This window comes from Phyllostomus hastatus, unplaced genomic scaffold (genome assembly GCF_019186645.2).
Source record: "Phyllostomus hastatus isolate PE091 unplaced genomic scaffold, TTU_PhHast_1.1 phas_contig_137, whole genome shotgun sequence".
Taxonomy (NCBI): Eukaryota; Metazoa; Chordata; class Mammalia; order Chiroptera; family Phyllostomidae; genus Phyllostomus; species Phyllostomus hastatus.
The window spans coordinates 380,701-396,105 of NW_025333583.1; the positions used below are offsets into that span (position 1 = coordinate 380,701).

Consider the following 15,405-nt stretch of genomic DNA (forward strand, 5'->3'; position numbering starts at 1 on the left):
CTGAAAGGAGAACGGTGGCAGCTGTAGGAACAGTGCTTGTTTCCAGGCTTTGCCTTACTCACTTTGCCTGACCTCTCAGGAGCCCGTGGAGTTGCACCTTCTGCAGGGTAAAGGAGTCTCCAGGAAGTCAGCCGTGTCACGGGGCATCTGAGGTCCCAGCAAGGCCCATGGGGCCTGAGGAGCAGCTGGTGAGTCAGATTCAAACCCCAGGCCTCCTTGCTTCTGCTCACACATAACAAGTCAGTCACAGGCTCAGGGAAAGGGCCCCTAAGGGTGGCTCGCTTCCAAAGATGGTAACTCAGCACCCAAAAATGGAGGCTGAACAGAATTCAACTCTGTTCAGGGCTCTTAGACGAAAGCAGGCAGAGGGCCAGTGTGTCTGGCCGCTCCCGTGTGCAGGTCCGGGCATGGGCCTGGCTGCACTGCTTACAAGCTACATCTCCCTTTAAAGTCCTCTTGACATCTTACAGAAATGTGAGTTCATCCTCTTGAAGACCTACTGTCATCCACAAAGCACCTTTTTTTCGAAGATCCCATATAATGTAAGTCACATTCGATGACTCTCACCCTCCAGTCACCTCTCTGACATCAAACTCACCCTAGAAACTTGAAGGATGAGTCCTGCAGGTGCTACTGTCTGCAGGTGCTAGCTTCACCTGCCTTGGGTCCTGGCTTCACCTTCTCTCTGGGGGCAATGTCTTCCGTAAGGGTAGCTTATGGATTAAGTGCTCAAACTCAGAGCCAAACTGTGGGTTCAAGTCCCAGCTCTACCACTTTGTTGCTGAGACATCGCAGGTGGGTTACTTAACCTCTCCGTCCCTCGGTTTCCTCATCTGAAGTGGGAGTAATTTTAGCGCCTGTGTCACAGGGTCATTGTGGAGATCATGTGTCATTATAATGGCAGTGCTTAGGAAAAAAAAACCTGGCATGTAGGTGTCAGATGGTATTATTATTATTACCCTGGAAAGAGAGACTTGTATTTAAGTTGGATCCATCCAGTCATGGTGACTGGGCTGACATCATGCCTTTGGTGGCTTTGTCCCTAGATTCTAGATTACAGTGAGCCCTTTAAGGAATCCATGTGGCTGGACCTGGTGAAGGAAAGGCTGACTGAGAAAGTGTACACAGTGGCATGGTTCATACGGGACATGCGCCTGATCTTTCACAACCATAAAACATTTCACAAGGTAAAGGGTGTGTCCTGCTTCCTTCTCGTGTCCTTTCTCCTTTCCCCTAACCTCTCGATGACAGAACTGTGCAAGAATTGTACCCATTTCTCTTTCTGGAGATGGCTCAAAAGACAAAGACCATAGGAAAAACAAAAACAAGAAAAATGTACGCATTCCAGGGGTGGATGTCAAAAAGAGCCACAAGCAGGACACGGTGCCTGAAAAAACCCACCTTCCATTCCCAGGTTGGCGGGCTGCTCCAGCTGAGATGGGCAGTTTCGTCCAGCCTCCTCGCTCACACTGAGAAGGGCCGTTTACACTTCCATTGTTCTTCAGGCCCCAGAAATAGAGAAATGAATGAATGAATTCAACGAAATACAATAAACTTCCAGGATACTCGCCCTTGGCCTTCGTAACCTCAGTTTCCCAGTGGACTTAGACCTCGTCTGAACCTGTCCGCAGATCAGGTTGTCTTCCACTTTCCTTGAAGGGACGAGACAATTAGTTGAGCCACTTTGCAGTCCAAGGCATTCTTAACTTGAGTTTCTTGAGATTCTCCTGATACTTACTCTCCCTTGGACTGACGTTTTTGGGGAGGCAGCTAAGGAAGATGCTCATCTGCACCCAGCCTCCCTCCTCCATGCCACAAGGCGGCAGGCATGTTCACAAGCCACATGTTTTGTCCGTGTGTGGAGCTGGAGGTGGCGGAGTCTACCCAGGGAGCCCCTCCACGCCTGACATAGTCTTAGCCTTAGAGAGCAGGAAGGCCATCCTTGCGTCAAAAAGTGGACTTTCAAGAAATGCTTTCACGTTACCCATTTCACACCAGTGTCAGGCTTTGCAGTGATCAGAATCAGCTCTTCGGTGCAGACCACCTGTCAGGTCCGAGCTAACAACCAGACAGAGTCTCATCGACGTCAGTGACGCAGCAGCATCTCCCCACCATGCGGCCCGAGTGCTGGAAGAGGGAGGGCGGGGCTCCTCAGATAGACACGTGACTTAATGGTCCTAATCCTTGGTCCTTAGGCATCTATGTGTTTGCTTTTTTTCTTTTAGGCTTCCGACTTTGGTCAAGTAGGACTGGATTTAGAGACAGAATTTGAAAAGGCTGTCAAAGATATGTTTATCTTTCATGAAACCAAGGAGAAGCGTTCTCAGGATCCTCCTTGACCCTATTCTGGAAGGACTGAGGCTCCCCAACTTCAGGACCCAGACGATGTGACCCTGGTCATCCTCGGATTGCCAGTGGGTCTGGAAATGTGACCAGATGTCCTCCTGACTCCAGTCCAGGCCCTTCACAGCATTATCACACCCTCCGCCTTTGCGCAGCTAAAGGAATCTTACCTCACACCTACAAAATTGAGGACTTCCTTAATAGTGTTAAATACCCATCATAGTGTATATTCTCCTCATTTCTTATACATATTTTTATAGTTGATTGTTTTTGGTTTCTCTTAAGTCCCTTTTATGCTATAAGTTTGCCAACTTTTTTCCTTGCCATCTATTCATTCATTGGAGAATCTGAGGCCCCTGCCCCATAAACTTTTTCATATTCTGGACTTTTCTATACTCCTACCACTATGAAATATTCATTAAGTTGATCTAAATTTGTGTGGAATTTATTTGTTTCTGTTGCATATTTAATATATCATTGCAGATAGGTTTTTTTAGGATTTTGCATTTGTATTTATAAGTGAGATTGGTCTGTAAGTTTTTGTATAATGCCATAGTCAAGTATAGATTGTCTTCACTTGGGAAAATAACTTATAAAATTTTCTACCACTGTATACATTCTGGAATAGTTCATAGTGTTTTAAATTCATAAAATTATATAGCCAAGAGTTCTTTAGGTAGGTAGTATTGACTATTTTCTCTGCTTTTTCATGGTAATTAGACTATTCAGATACCTATTGCTTTTTGAATCAGTTCCACTTTTATATTTTTCTAAGAAGTAATCCATTGCATTTGTTTTTTTATGGTTGGCATTTGTTTTTTTATGGTTGGCCTTATTTCCATCTTATTTCATTCTTTCCCTTTTGAATACTTTTGTATTATTTTTGTCTATATTTCTTTGTTTTTATCTGCTATTCTGGAGGCATGATAACAGTTTTTAATTTAATTTAAAACAGTTTTTAATTCTTCTAATACTTACCTGAGAGTTTTATAATTTTAACTTATTTTTTCAAATATCAGAGACAAAAATAAAAAGTCTTTAATGTGCCACATGTTTAAGCCAAGCTGTCCATTTTGTATCCTTCAGCTCCCTAATTCCAGTCTATCTGCTGTTTTATAATGTAGATATTCATTATTATTATTAAAATTTTATCTTCTACTCTAATTACTTTAATTTTATTTAATTACATAAGTCATTATTTTGTTATTCTTACATCAATTATTTGTTCAGTCAATTATCGTATAACACAACTGAAAAACAAAACTTAAAATTTTGTGTTATATGGTAATCCATAGTCTTGAAAACGACATTGCTGTATTCCTGTTTTTACTGTTTGGGTTTCCCCACTGGCCTTCGCTTGCACGACTTCTTCATACCTTGTTTTTGCCCCATCTCTTAGTCAACTGAAGTTGAAGCAGTTCTAAGAGTACATGGGTGGCATGCTTTGAGTCTTTGCATTTCTCAGAGTGCCCTCTATTCTTTTCATAAATTAACCACAAATTGGGCTACAACATTTATCTCAACAGACCTTCTCACCTTCGCGATTGACTAAACTTTGTTCCACGGCCTTGGGGCATCTGGTCTGTAACGCTGAAGTGCAAGTTCAGCCAAATTTCTGTTTCTGTGTTAGTATGTGAACACAGATAGGATTTCTGCCTTTATCTCTGTAGCCGTGTCTGTAGTTGTTTCTGACAGGTTAGGATTCGATGTAATGTTCTTATCATTGATCTTGCCTGACACCCTGAGCCCTTTCAATATACGTACTGTTTTTTGTTTTTTGGGTTTTGTTTTTTTTTTGCAGCTCCATTAAATCTTTCTGATCCATTTATTCTGGGCTCACTTTCAAGAACATCTATTATCTATATGCTGACGACCTGTTCTCTGTCTCCCCACTTATCACTAAAAAAAGAAGAAGAAAATTCCAGAAAGCACTCCTCCTCTTAGGTCATTAGTATAAGACTGATATATATTAACTTAAAACAACTGTAATTTTATGGCCAATATTTTTAAACTGAATGACTGTTGAGCATTTTATTAATGCAAATTGCCGTCTCTTGACCAAGCCTCAAAGGATATCCATTTTTATCACGGTACTTTCCTCAACACAAAAATAGAAAAAGTCGTTGCAACCTACAAAGTTTTCCTGATCTGTTTCTGGTTTTTCATTTTCTTGAGCGTCAATGGAGGATCGCTATGAACTGAATTGCCCCTCCCCCGCCCCTCCGTGCCCATTCTCAGGCTGAAGACCTAACCCCCATGTGACTGTATTTGGAGAGAGGGCCTCTAAGGAGACATTTAAAGGTTAAATGAGGTCAAAAAGGTGAGGCTTTAACCAGATAAAAGTCGTGCCCTTCTACGAGGAGAAAGAGACAGCAGAGGTCACTCTCCACAGGGACATGGGGGAAAGGCCGTGTGAGGACGCGGCAAGAGGGTGGCCACCTGCAGGACGGGGGAGCGCCCTCACCCGGCACTGAATCAGCGGGCACGTGATGCTCTGTTTAAGCCACCCGGTCTGCGGGGTTTTGCCAGGGCCGCCCGAGCTGACCAATACAACAAGTGCATGGCCCCATGGGAGCCCCGTCCTCTGCCCCAGAGCAAGGCCGAACCCCTCCGACAGGACCCCCGGGTTCTCAGTGAGGGGCCGCGACAAGAGTGTGTTGGAGTTCCCGTGGAGGTACCTAGTGCCACCCACCTAGTGACAAACGGAGAAAACTACAGAAGTCTCCGTAGTTTCTACTTCCAAGTGTTTCCACAGTAACGTGAACTGTGGGGTGGACCGGCTTCAGCGACGATCCCAAAAAGGGAGGAGGCAGTTTGCACACTTAAGAAAAACATGGAATGAAATAGAATTTCTTTCATTGTATGGCAAAACGACAAACACGGCCCTAAAGACTGCCACTCCTGATGCCATTCCGGGAGGGAATGGTGGGCCCTACAGATGATAATCTCAGTGTCATAGTGTTCGGATCTCCAGACCCTTCCAAGGGGACCACTGAACGTTTCTCTTCCTAGCGTAATCTTAATGCATTATGATAAGAAATTCCCCCTCCCCACTGGTTGCCAGTGGGCAGAATTGCTGTGATTTACATAACCTTGCATCCATCTGTGACCCTTTCTTTCATTCTGGCACCGGTAAGCTGAACAAAGTCTCTCTCCTCCCCGCCCCCAACATCAGGGGTCTTGGTTGCTTTATTACTTAAACACACGCACGCACACAAATAAACAAACAAAAACACATTAAGGAGTCATTTATTTCTTTTGCAAAGTTTCAACCACTAGAGGTCTGGTTGCCATGACGATCAAGCCCCCGTGTCTGGGACTGTACCTTCCCGTGGGCTCCCTTTTGTCGCCCGGCTGCTCACCTGGTTCTCAAACTGTTAAGAGCAGGGTTTGGTTTACTCTGCTCAGCTCAGCTGGCTTTCCGCATCCCTATGAGCTGCGGGCTCAGGCCACCCTCGTGTCCCGCTGCCCAAGCCCGCCCGATTTTGGTACACAGCTCCTCAGACATGAATGGCTCCTAATGAAACCAGTGCCAGTGACCACCCTGCATGCGACAATGCCAGTTGCCTCTCCCCAGCAATCCCTTTTAGCCTGTCCCAGGGACTCTTTCTTTCTTCTTGGTCCAGCCCGGTTTCAATGCTCCCCTCCCACACTGGCCAGGGCTGCCGAGAGCCCAGGGCAACGCAGGACTGCTTCCACCCAAGCCGTGATACGGGCGGTTATAAAGGACTCTGAAAGGGTTCCCTGAAGTTTGGCGATGCTGACACTGCAAAAATAAGACAAAAAAGCTTTGCCGAAAAGTGACTGGAGGAATCCAGTGGAAAAATATATTGCCCCCTCCAGCTGACACCGAAATTCAAGCTTGAAAAACTCATTTTTAAGAGCTGGAAAGCCATGGTCTCCTGATCAAGTACACCTGCCCTCGGGAGAGGTAGACTTCATTGGCAATCAGCATCTGAGCTGCGTAGTACCTTCCTCGGGGGCTTTCTGAGCTCCCTCCTGCATGCTGGACTTCCACGGGCAACTGCAGTGAATACAATGCTGTTCCACCACCAGAGGGCAGAGCGGACCCTCTCCAGAGATAGAAAGAAACTAAGGTAGTAAAACTCGGAGGAACCAGAAACTGGGGCTCTTAAGGGGGGAAAGATGCTCTCAGTGACTCTGTGATTGAACATCCAGTAACAGGAGCACTAGCCAAGAACATCAGCCAGATCTTCTCCAGATTAGGCTGGCTAGGAATAACCAGTGGACAGGAGTGGTTAGGCACATGTTTATGCCTGGAGAAAATTTAAATGAGGATGTTCTTCCTGTGACAGAGGTCAGAGGTCCCTTCTCTGTCACAAGCTTGAAACCTCCTGGCTAGCATACTGCAGCCGCTGAGGTGCACTAAACAATGTGAGCCAGAAAGAGGGCAGTGTGGTCTAGTTTTTCATCGAACAGCTTGTGGTCCCGTGGTAGGCCAGCCTGAAGATGGCCAACAGCTCCCCCAGACCTGGGTTCTAGAATCTCCCCCTGACTCAGACCTGGATTGCGGGTCCTCTCGTTTATAAGAACATGATCTTCTCTAGAAAACACTGCAGGCCAAGGATCAGGGCCTCACCACCAGAGCGGTCCTGGGTCCTGACAAAGTAAATCTGACCGAGTGGTGTTGAGAGAGAGGTCCTCTGAGATGGCTGTACGTCTGTCTGCTTCCCACTGAACTTGCTGAGGAGGAAAAATTTCCCCTCCACTTTTCCAGATTCTTCTGGGTAGAGGACTTAAATTGACATGAGAGGGATTAACAGGAGGAAAACACAAATTCGATTTTGTACATATAGGAGCTCCATCACAATAGGGGGGCTCACAGGTGGTTAGGCAACTGGGCCCTATATGCCATTCTGAACTAAGGAGAAGAGGGTAAAAGTCTGGGACTTCAAAGGGGCGGGAGGCAATTCACAGGAAGATGGGGAGAGCAAATGTTCGCCCTACTCTGCAGGCACAACGGGACACAGAGAGGAATCTGATCCCCGGGCCCTGCCACGCAACCCCCAAGCCCACCGCACCTGGCCCACTTTCTTCATAGCTATTTCTGCTGACGGGTCTCTTCCTGGAACAGGCCCTCCGTCTAGAGTTGTTTTAGGCAGTTAAGGAGATAAAAAGTTTGTTTCTTAAATATAATCAGCCTAAATAATCTTCATGCCAAAGAGACATACATATTTTGGGGTGGAAAAATCCTGCTTCCCTACAAAATGGTCAGCCACTTCAGAGTCACCAAGGAGCCTGTAAAACTGCAGACTCTGGGGTTCCTGGCCCTGGCTGAGGATCTGTGTTTGATGCCTGGGAAGTGCTGTCTTTAACAAGTTTGCCAAGTCTGCCAGATAACCCTTTTTTGGCACAGCTAGGTTTGACATCCACTGCACTAAGATAAGATTGGTCTTTTGTCTGAACTAAACTTTTGACAAAAGAACAAATCTAACTGAGGGGTTATTGGGGTGCTGGCAGCCCTGCCCTGTGGGGTGAGACAGCCCCATGGGTGTGGTTTGACTGATTTTTGTGGTTGTGTTGTTTGGATGTTTGATGTTGTATCGTCTACTTAAACATTTATTTAAGTAGAACCAGTCTGAGAAACAATAATAAGAAAAGAATGAAGCCATTTGCAGAAGAAGAAAAAAACAGGAAGAAAAAGGAGTTGAGGTAAGGAGACAGAGAGGACTAACAGAAAAAGCAGCGGAGCGGGCCACATTTGGGGGGAGGGGGGGGGAGATCATGTGAGAGAAGAAAGAAGACTGTTACTGAGCAGCTGTCAACAGGACTTCACAGGCGGGTGAGGGGAGAGGACCTTGGAGATGCTTTGCTGTGGATCAGTCTTGACAGACTTGGGCTGTTTCCTTGAGATACGCTCTGAAGCTTTTCTGGATGGTGGGCAGGTATTATACATGAATGTGAACTTGCCCTGAGCTGGCTGCCGGGCACCCCCATTATGTTAGGGCTACAGGCAGTTGTAAGCAGCGTGGAAGCCAGACTAGTGACAGATCCAGATTGAAGTGCTCTCCTGCAGTGGCGGCATGGAGAAACAAAAAGTGAAGACAGGAGGGACCCAGAGCTGAGGACCAGAGGCTGCAGGTGGCAGTGGCACAGTGACACCTTGAGAGAAAATTGGGGACACCCACCTTCTAGGGACCCAGTGAGGAAGGAAGACTGGAGATAAGGGAACGGGATGCTCCTGGTACAACGACGCCCTTCCCTCTGAGTGCTTCGAAGGATCCATTCTCACTGTCCGGCTAGCCGGGGGACATAGTGGGGGTGGGGGAGAAGGACCGCTACACCCAGGGGAGGGGAGAGAGGGTGTATAGGAGTGGGCCCCACCTTCTGTCCTAAAATACCTGAGATCGAAGCACACCTTGCTCACCCTCTCTGGTGTGACTCAGCTGCTTTGAGCTTCATCCGATAACCAATATGTGTCAGGTTCCATTCCTAGTCAGGGCACAGACCTAGGCTGCACATGCGATCCCGGTCAGGGCACGCGGGAGGCAACCAATGGATGCATCTCTCTCACATCAATGCTTCTTTCTCTCCCTTCCTCTCTCCCTTCCTGTCTCTCTAAATAGCAATGCAAAATGTCTTCGGGGTGAGGATAAAAAAAAAAAAAAGTACACATTACCCTGAAGAATTAATTTCCTCCTGACTCCTGCTCCTGATCCCCAGGGGAGATTCATAGTTCTGTTTAGCCAGTAGAGCCCTGCCACCAAACTTTCTTCTATTTAATTATTTAACCTGGTCTATTTCACGAGAGTCATTTCATGAGAACTACTAAGCCTGGCTCGGGCTTTATTCTGCTAAAAGAACACCTGCCCTCATCCCTGGAGTATGTGCAGTTTTCTTTCACTGACAGATCATGGAGGGTGCCCAGCCCAAAATTAATCATCTTAATTTCTCAGGAGAGACGTCATGTTATCTGACCACATATGCAAAGTGCCTGGGACGCAGCTCAGCAAAGCTGAGCTGAGTCACCATTGCCTGAGATACGTGAGAGTCCCTTGCTCTTGACCTGAGTTCTCCCAGGTCTTCCCTTATCCAGGTCCTGCCCATCTGTGCCCTTGGAGTTGAGGTCCCATGATGCTATATGCTTCAGCCCAGGTGCAGAACAGGTGACTAGCTTCTAACAGGCTGACCAGAATCAACAACCCAGGCTCAGGTCAGGCAGGGGGCGCCCTAAAGAGAACAGTGACCCAGCCTAGCCCAGGGGAGACTTACACGCCCGGAGAGTGAAATGACTGGGGACTTGAAGGAATCTGTGCGGGTGGAATTTCTGAAACTAACCACCTTCTGTTCTACCATTTTCTGAATATAGTTTTAACTGTGGGAAACCTTTTTTTAAAAAGTGGGAGGGCGGGTTTTCTCAAAGACTTTCACAGAAAGGTGTCATCTCTGCCTCACTTCCCACCCCACCCCTCCCCCAGCGCCCAGGATGAAAATTCCTCATCTATCCCAAAGGCCAGCACCAGTGACAATTTAGAAAAGAAGCAGGAAATTGTAAACAGCCAAAGAGCTGGCCCATGATTTGCTGGCTCTGCCTTTAAGCAGCATAATGTAGACTTGGCCACCAAGCCATGGGTTCCATGGCCATATGGAATGCTGGGCGTGTGTGGAAGGTGGGGAGGGAAGTGGAGTCTCGTGTGCTCCACTCCTAAAAATTCCCAGACAAAAATATGTTTTGTGAATGCCAAAAATATGGTAGGAATTTCCATGAAATCAGCAATAACAGTTATGAAACATGAGCTATGGTTCTGTTTGTTCTGAAACTGTAAAAATGACAGCTTCTCACCACAATAGAGATTAAACACCTAACTTGTTCAACGAGTCATTCTAAAAAAATTGGATATCTGTATGCAAAAAATTCCCATATATGTCCACTCCTTAACCCCTAGGACCTGTGACTATGTTACATGATATGGCAAAAGGGACTTTGCAGATGTAATTAAAGGTATAGAGTTTGAAATGTGGAGACTAGCCTGGATTATCTAAGTGGGTCTAATCTAACCCTAGGGCCCCTTGAAAACAGAGAACTTTCTCCATCTGTGGCAGAGGCAAAGTTAGAGCTTCCAAACATGAGAAGGATTTAACGTGCTTTTACTAGCTGTGAGAGTTAGGGGCCCATGTTCAAGGATCAGAGAGAGGCCCCCGGGAGCCTTGTGCAGCCCCAGCTGACACTAGCAAGGAAATGGGGACCACAGTCCTACAACCTCAAGGAACAGGATTCTGACAACAACCTGAATGAACTTGGAAGTGGATTCTACTTGAGATTCTCAGTAACAACCCAGCCAGCTAACACTTTGGTTTGGGCCTTATCAGAAACCAGAGCAGAGGAAGCAGCCAAGGAACCCAGACTTCTGACCTTCAGAGCTGTTAGATGAACTTGTGTTGTCTCATGCCACTGAACTGGTGCTAATTTGCTGTGGGAGTAACAGAAAACTCACAAAGAAACCTTGTGTTAGGCAAAGATTTCTAAGAGAAGACATAAAAAACATGAGCCATAAGGGAAAAAATTGGATAAATTGAACTTCATTAAAATCAAAACCATCTGTTCTTTGAAAATACTTAAGAAAATAAAAATTTAAAAAACCAAGCCAAGACCAGAAGAAAATATCTACAAAACACATATCTGAAGAAGGACTTGAATCCAGAATATATATATATAAAAAATATATATAATATAAAATATATATATATATATATTTTAAATCTTACGACTCAATAATTAGGAAGACGAAGCACCCAATTTTTTTTTAGTTGGTGAGAAAGAAGAGTTGAACCAGACACTTCATCAAAGAAGATATCCAAATGGCAAATTAAGCACATAAAAAGATGTTTAATATCACTAGTCATCAGGGAAATACAAAGTAAAGCCCCAATGAGATAGCTTTACATACCTATTGCCATGGCTAAAATTTAAAAGACTGACAATACTGAGGGTAACCAAGGATGCCGAGCCACTAGATATCTTATGCATGCCTAATGGAAATGCAAATGGTATAGCCATATTGAAAAACAGTTTGGTAAATTTTTATAAAATGCAACATATGCTTATCAATTGATCCAGCAACCCCCTCCTAAGTATTGAAACGAAAAACATAGGTCCACACAAAGACCTGCATGGGGCATTCATAGTTGTTTTATTTGTAATGGCTGAAAACTGGAAATAGCCCAAATGTCCATCACCAGGTGAATCAGTAAATGAACTACAGTACATTCACGCAGTGGAATACTACTCAGCAATAAAAAACCAACTACCGATGAATGCAATAACGTGGGTGAGTCCCAAGAACATAGTACTAACTGAGAAGAGTGAGACTCAGAAAGCTGGTGTATTAGTCTGCCAGGGTTGTCTTAACTAAACACCACAGACTGGGTGGCTTAAACAACAGAAATTTATACTTCACAGCTCTGGAGGCTGAAAGCCCAAGTTCAAGGTGTTGGCAGAGTTGGTTTCTGTTAAGAGCATTCTTTTCCTGGCTTGCTGATGCCACCTCCCGGCTGTGTCCTCACGTGGTGTATGTGCACCCTCAATGCCTATTTCCCTTCAGTCCAATAGGACACCTGTCATATTGGATTGGGTCCCCACCCATATTAATGACCTCACTTAACCATACTTATTTTGTTAAGGCCCCATCTCCAAATATAGTCATGTTCGGAGGCACTGGGGTTAGGACTTCAATATATGAATCTGAGGGGACTCAATACAGTCCATGACAGCTGGCAGTGGTATGATTTCATTTACACGATGCTGATCATATGACATTTTAGAGATGGGAAAACCACGGAGACAAAGCACAGACTGGTGGTTGTCACTGGCTGGATGAGGGTGGTGAACTGACTGCCAAAGGGCTCCCGGGAGCTTTCTGGGGGTGACAGGACAGCTCTATCTTGACTGTTGGTGTCACGTGGCTCTATACATTTGTCAAAACTCATGAACTTCTGTTTAAAAGGACTGAATGTTATTGTATAGAAAGTATGCCTCAATAAACCTGCCTTCAGAAAGACTACATGATCTATTGAAAGTTAACTGTAATTGAAAAAGAAGAATTAAAATTAAAAAAAAAAAAAAAACAAGACTACATGATCGGTCTGACCCCCTACCCTCACCCAAAATCAGACCCCACATTTTGGTCCCACCTGGCCCACATGGTCCCCTACACTGATAACTCTTGTTATTTGCACTTTCCGATGTGTCTTGTAGAAGTTTTCTGCAAGTACCTTAGGACTGAAGGGCCCATTTAAACGAACAAGAAGTCCATGGATAAGCCCTTCCTCCTTTAACCAAGCATAATGATTTAGAATAAATTGCCTACTTTCCTGCCTCCCATCCAGACTAATATTTCATTGTCAAAGTAGGTAAGGATTAAAAAAAAAAAAAGAGTACAACTTATCTCATCTTACAGCATTTGTTTTCCTTTCTTTTACGGAAAAGTGATGATTGAATTCTCTAAAGTGAGGGCACCGTTGGCTGCTATCCTCAGAAGTGCTGACAACGGAGGTGGGAGAAAACAAACTAACTCATCCCAGACTCCTTTGGCACCCCTTCCCATTCTTGGTGCAAAGAGGATCACTTTTCAGCCAGAGAAGCAACACCTGCCTGGGGCATTCCCACTGCCATTTACCATCCAGGTTCCCCGTGTGGCCAAATGAAATCCAGGGGAAGACCCTAAATGGAAGACTCCTCCATCCTGATGTCTCAGCCAGTATAAGAAGTCACAGCCCACCAGGTTGTTCATGCTGCCACCTGCCACGGGCAGAGTCTATGCAAGAGCACAGCTGATTCAGAACCTGCTCGTCGTAGCTAGCCTTTCAAAGGCTCTTCCAGAGAGTTGTCTTTTTGCTTTTTGTCTTTTATGAGGTCTGTCCAAAAAAAGTCCAGCCATGGTTAATATAATGAGAATGGTTTGCACAATGTCAGGGTAACCTGGCAGCCAAGGAGAGTGGACTGAAATGCTCATGTGTGAACAATGATGACTTCGCTGTACTAGTCAGTGGGGGCAGTAGACACCCTTGAATGAGCATGTGTACTGTGTGGCTGTTGCATTCACAATGAGTAGAGCAATGAATCTGCATCAAATTTTGCCTTAAGCTTGAACATCTACTCAGATGATTCAGAAGGCTGCAGCTATGGACAACTGGTGATTGGCAGCTTCATCACAACAATGTGCCCACTCATACATAATATCTTTTGCAGAGGTTTTTTTTTTTTTGACAAAACATCAAATCACTCAGGTGACTCAGCCCTAGCACAGCCCAGACTTGGCACCCTGAGACATCCTGCATTTAGTTTTTCCCAAAACTAAAGTCACTTTTGAAAGGGAAGGGATTTCAGACCACAGATGAGATTCAGGAAAATACAACGGGGCAGCTGATGGTGACTGGGAGAACTGTGTGAGCTCCCATGGCACCTACTTTGAAGGTATGTGAGGCATCATTGTCCTCTGTACAATGTATCTTGTATCTTCTTCAATACATGTCTCTATTCTTCATATTATATAGCTGGATACTTTCTGGACAGCCCTCATACACTACCATATTTTATTGAGTGTAAGAGATCATAGATTGTGAAGAAGGAAAAAACCTGCAAATGTAACTACAGCACAATGCTTTCTTATTTCCTGGGAGTTGCACTGTGTACTTATTCAAAGAGCTTTTAAACTTATTTAGACAGATTTTTTATCCTATATCACCCATAAAAATATAAATGTACAGAAAATTAATCAAGAGGGCGTTCCTTAAATTTATTCAGAGACTAATTTTCTGAAACACATTTTAAATCAAAGTCATCAAATTTCATGTTTTATGATACAATTCTCTTGTAGGCCAAGATTGGCAAATGTTTCTTTAATGCATTAGCATCTTTTTAAGTTGAATGTACTAGGGTGACATTGGTTAATAAAACTATACAATTCTTTAGTACATTACCTGTATATTGCACTAAGGCAAATTTTCCTGCCAAGGGCCCGATAGTAAATAATTCAGGCTTTGCAGGCCATGCACCCACTCAACTCTTCTGTGATGCAGAAGCAGCTGTAGATAACACTGAAATGAATGGGCACGGGTGCGTCCAAAACAATCTTTATGGACGCAGAAATCTGAAATCCTTCAAGAGCCGGTGTGTGATTTTCCACGTTCTCGTCCTTTGCCTACATTGAGGGGGCCATGTGCCCATGTGGAGGAGAAAAGGTGAGTCACCGCACAGGGGCAGCTGCCCTGGAGAGCAGCCCTGACCTCCAGAGGACCTTGCATGCGTGAGAAATAAACCTTTGTTGTTTTAAGCCACTTAGTTTTGTTGTTGGTTTGGTTTTTTTTGCACCACTCTTGCAGGTACTGCAGTACAGGGTTGATAAGCAGAGTGGATGGAACAAGGTCCTATTCCATCTTCCTGATCCAAAAATCCACTTAATATATTGTCCTCAGGCAGGAGACATATCACATAGGAATCTGATAGGAACTGACACTCCACTTGATCTAAGCCAAAGGCTTCTGGAGAAGGGGCGCCAGCGAGATTTGGTTATTGTGGCGTAACCCTGTCTGTCCTGACGAATATTCCTGGCACCTGAATTTGTGAGATGCGCTGCTCAAAGACAATGACACGGACCGGGGCTGGGCAAACGGTGGCTCACAGAGCAAATCCGGCCTACCGCCTCTTCCTCTACGGCCTTCAAATCCAAAAATAAAAGCTGCCGCTTTAACACTCAATTAATGTCACAAGTACAAGTAACTTTTGATGTCAGAAAATAGAGCTTTAAAGTTTTTAAGGATAAATTTAATTGTGTGTGTTAGATCTAGGACTTAGAACTAAATTAAGCTTGGTAATTTTTTTGAGGTTTTCTTCCACTCTCTCCACTCTCTCAGATTGCTTAAAAGTTCACCAAAAACAAAGAGGCAGTTTGAGTTTTATGGGGAGGGAGTGTGTAGAAAGGCATGTCTTACTGATCAGTGAGTCCTCTCCAACTTGTGTCAAGTGCCTGCCATCTGCCAGGTACTGTGTTGGGTACCAGAAGACAAAGGCAAGGAGCCCTGGTGCCCACCCTGGAGTGAGGC

General features: G+C 44.9%; 1 protein-coding gene and 1 non-coding gene across 5 annotated transcripts in view; one reads left to right on the forward strand and one right to left on the reverse strand.

Annotated features, from left to right (window-relative positions):
* The window catches only part of SP110 (SP110 nuclear body protein), a 39,651-nt gene extending 36,181 nt beyond the window's left edge, over window positions 1-3,470 (forward strand). Inside the window, exons 19-22 of one of the 4 annotated variants that reach the window (XM_045854835.1) lie at window positions 80-188; window positions 471-542; window positions 1,047-1,187; window positions 2,226-3,470. In XM_045854835.1, coding sequence (XP_045710791.1) covers window positions 80-188; window positions 471-542; window positions 1,047-1,187; window positions 2,226-2,339 — 436 coding nt within the window. In that variant the 3' untranslated portion in view covers window positions 2,340-3,470. The remainder of the gene's footprint in view (window positions 1-79; window positions 189-470; window positions 543-1,046; window positions 1,188-2,225) is intronic. The other 3 variants (XM_045854843.1, XM_045854853.1, XM_045854862.1) reach the window with 3 other exon arrangements.
* Window positions 3,471-14,663: 11,193 nt separating this feature from the next.
* LOC123830157 lies at window positions 14,664-14,857 on the reverse strand. The gene has a single exon (XR_006787720.1). It is a non-coding gene; the product is annotated as a U2 spliceosomal RNA (small nuclear RNA).
* Between the last annotated feature and the right edge of the window lie 548 nt (window positions 14,858-15,405).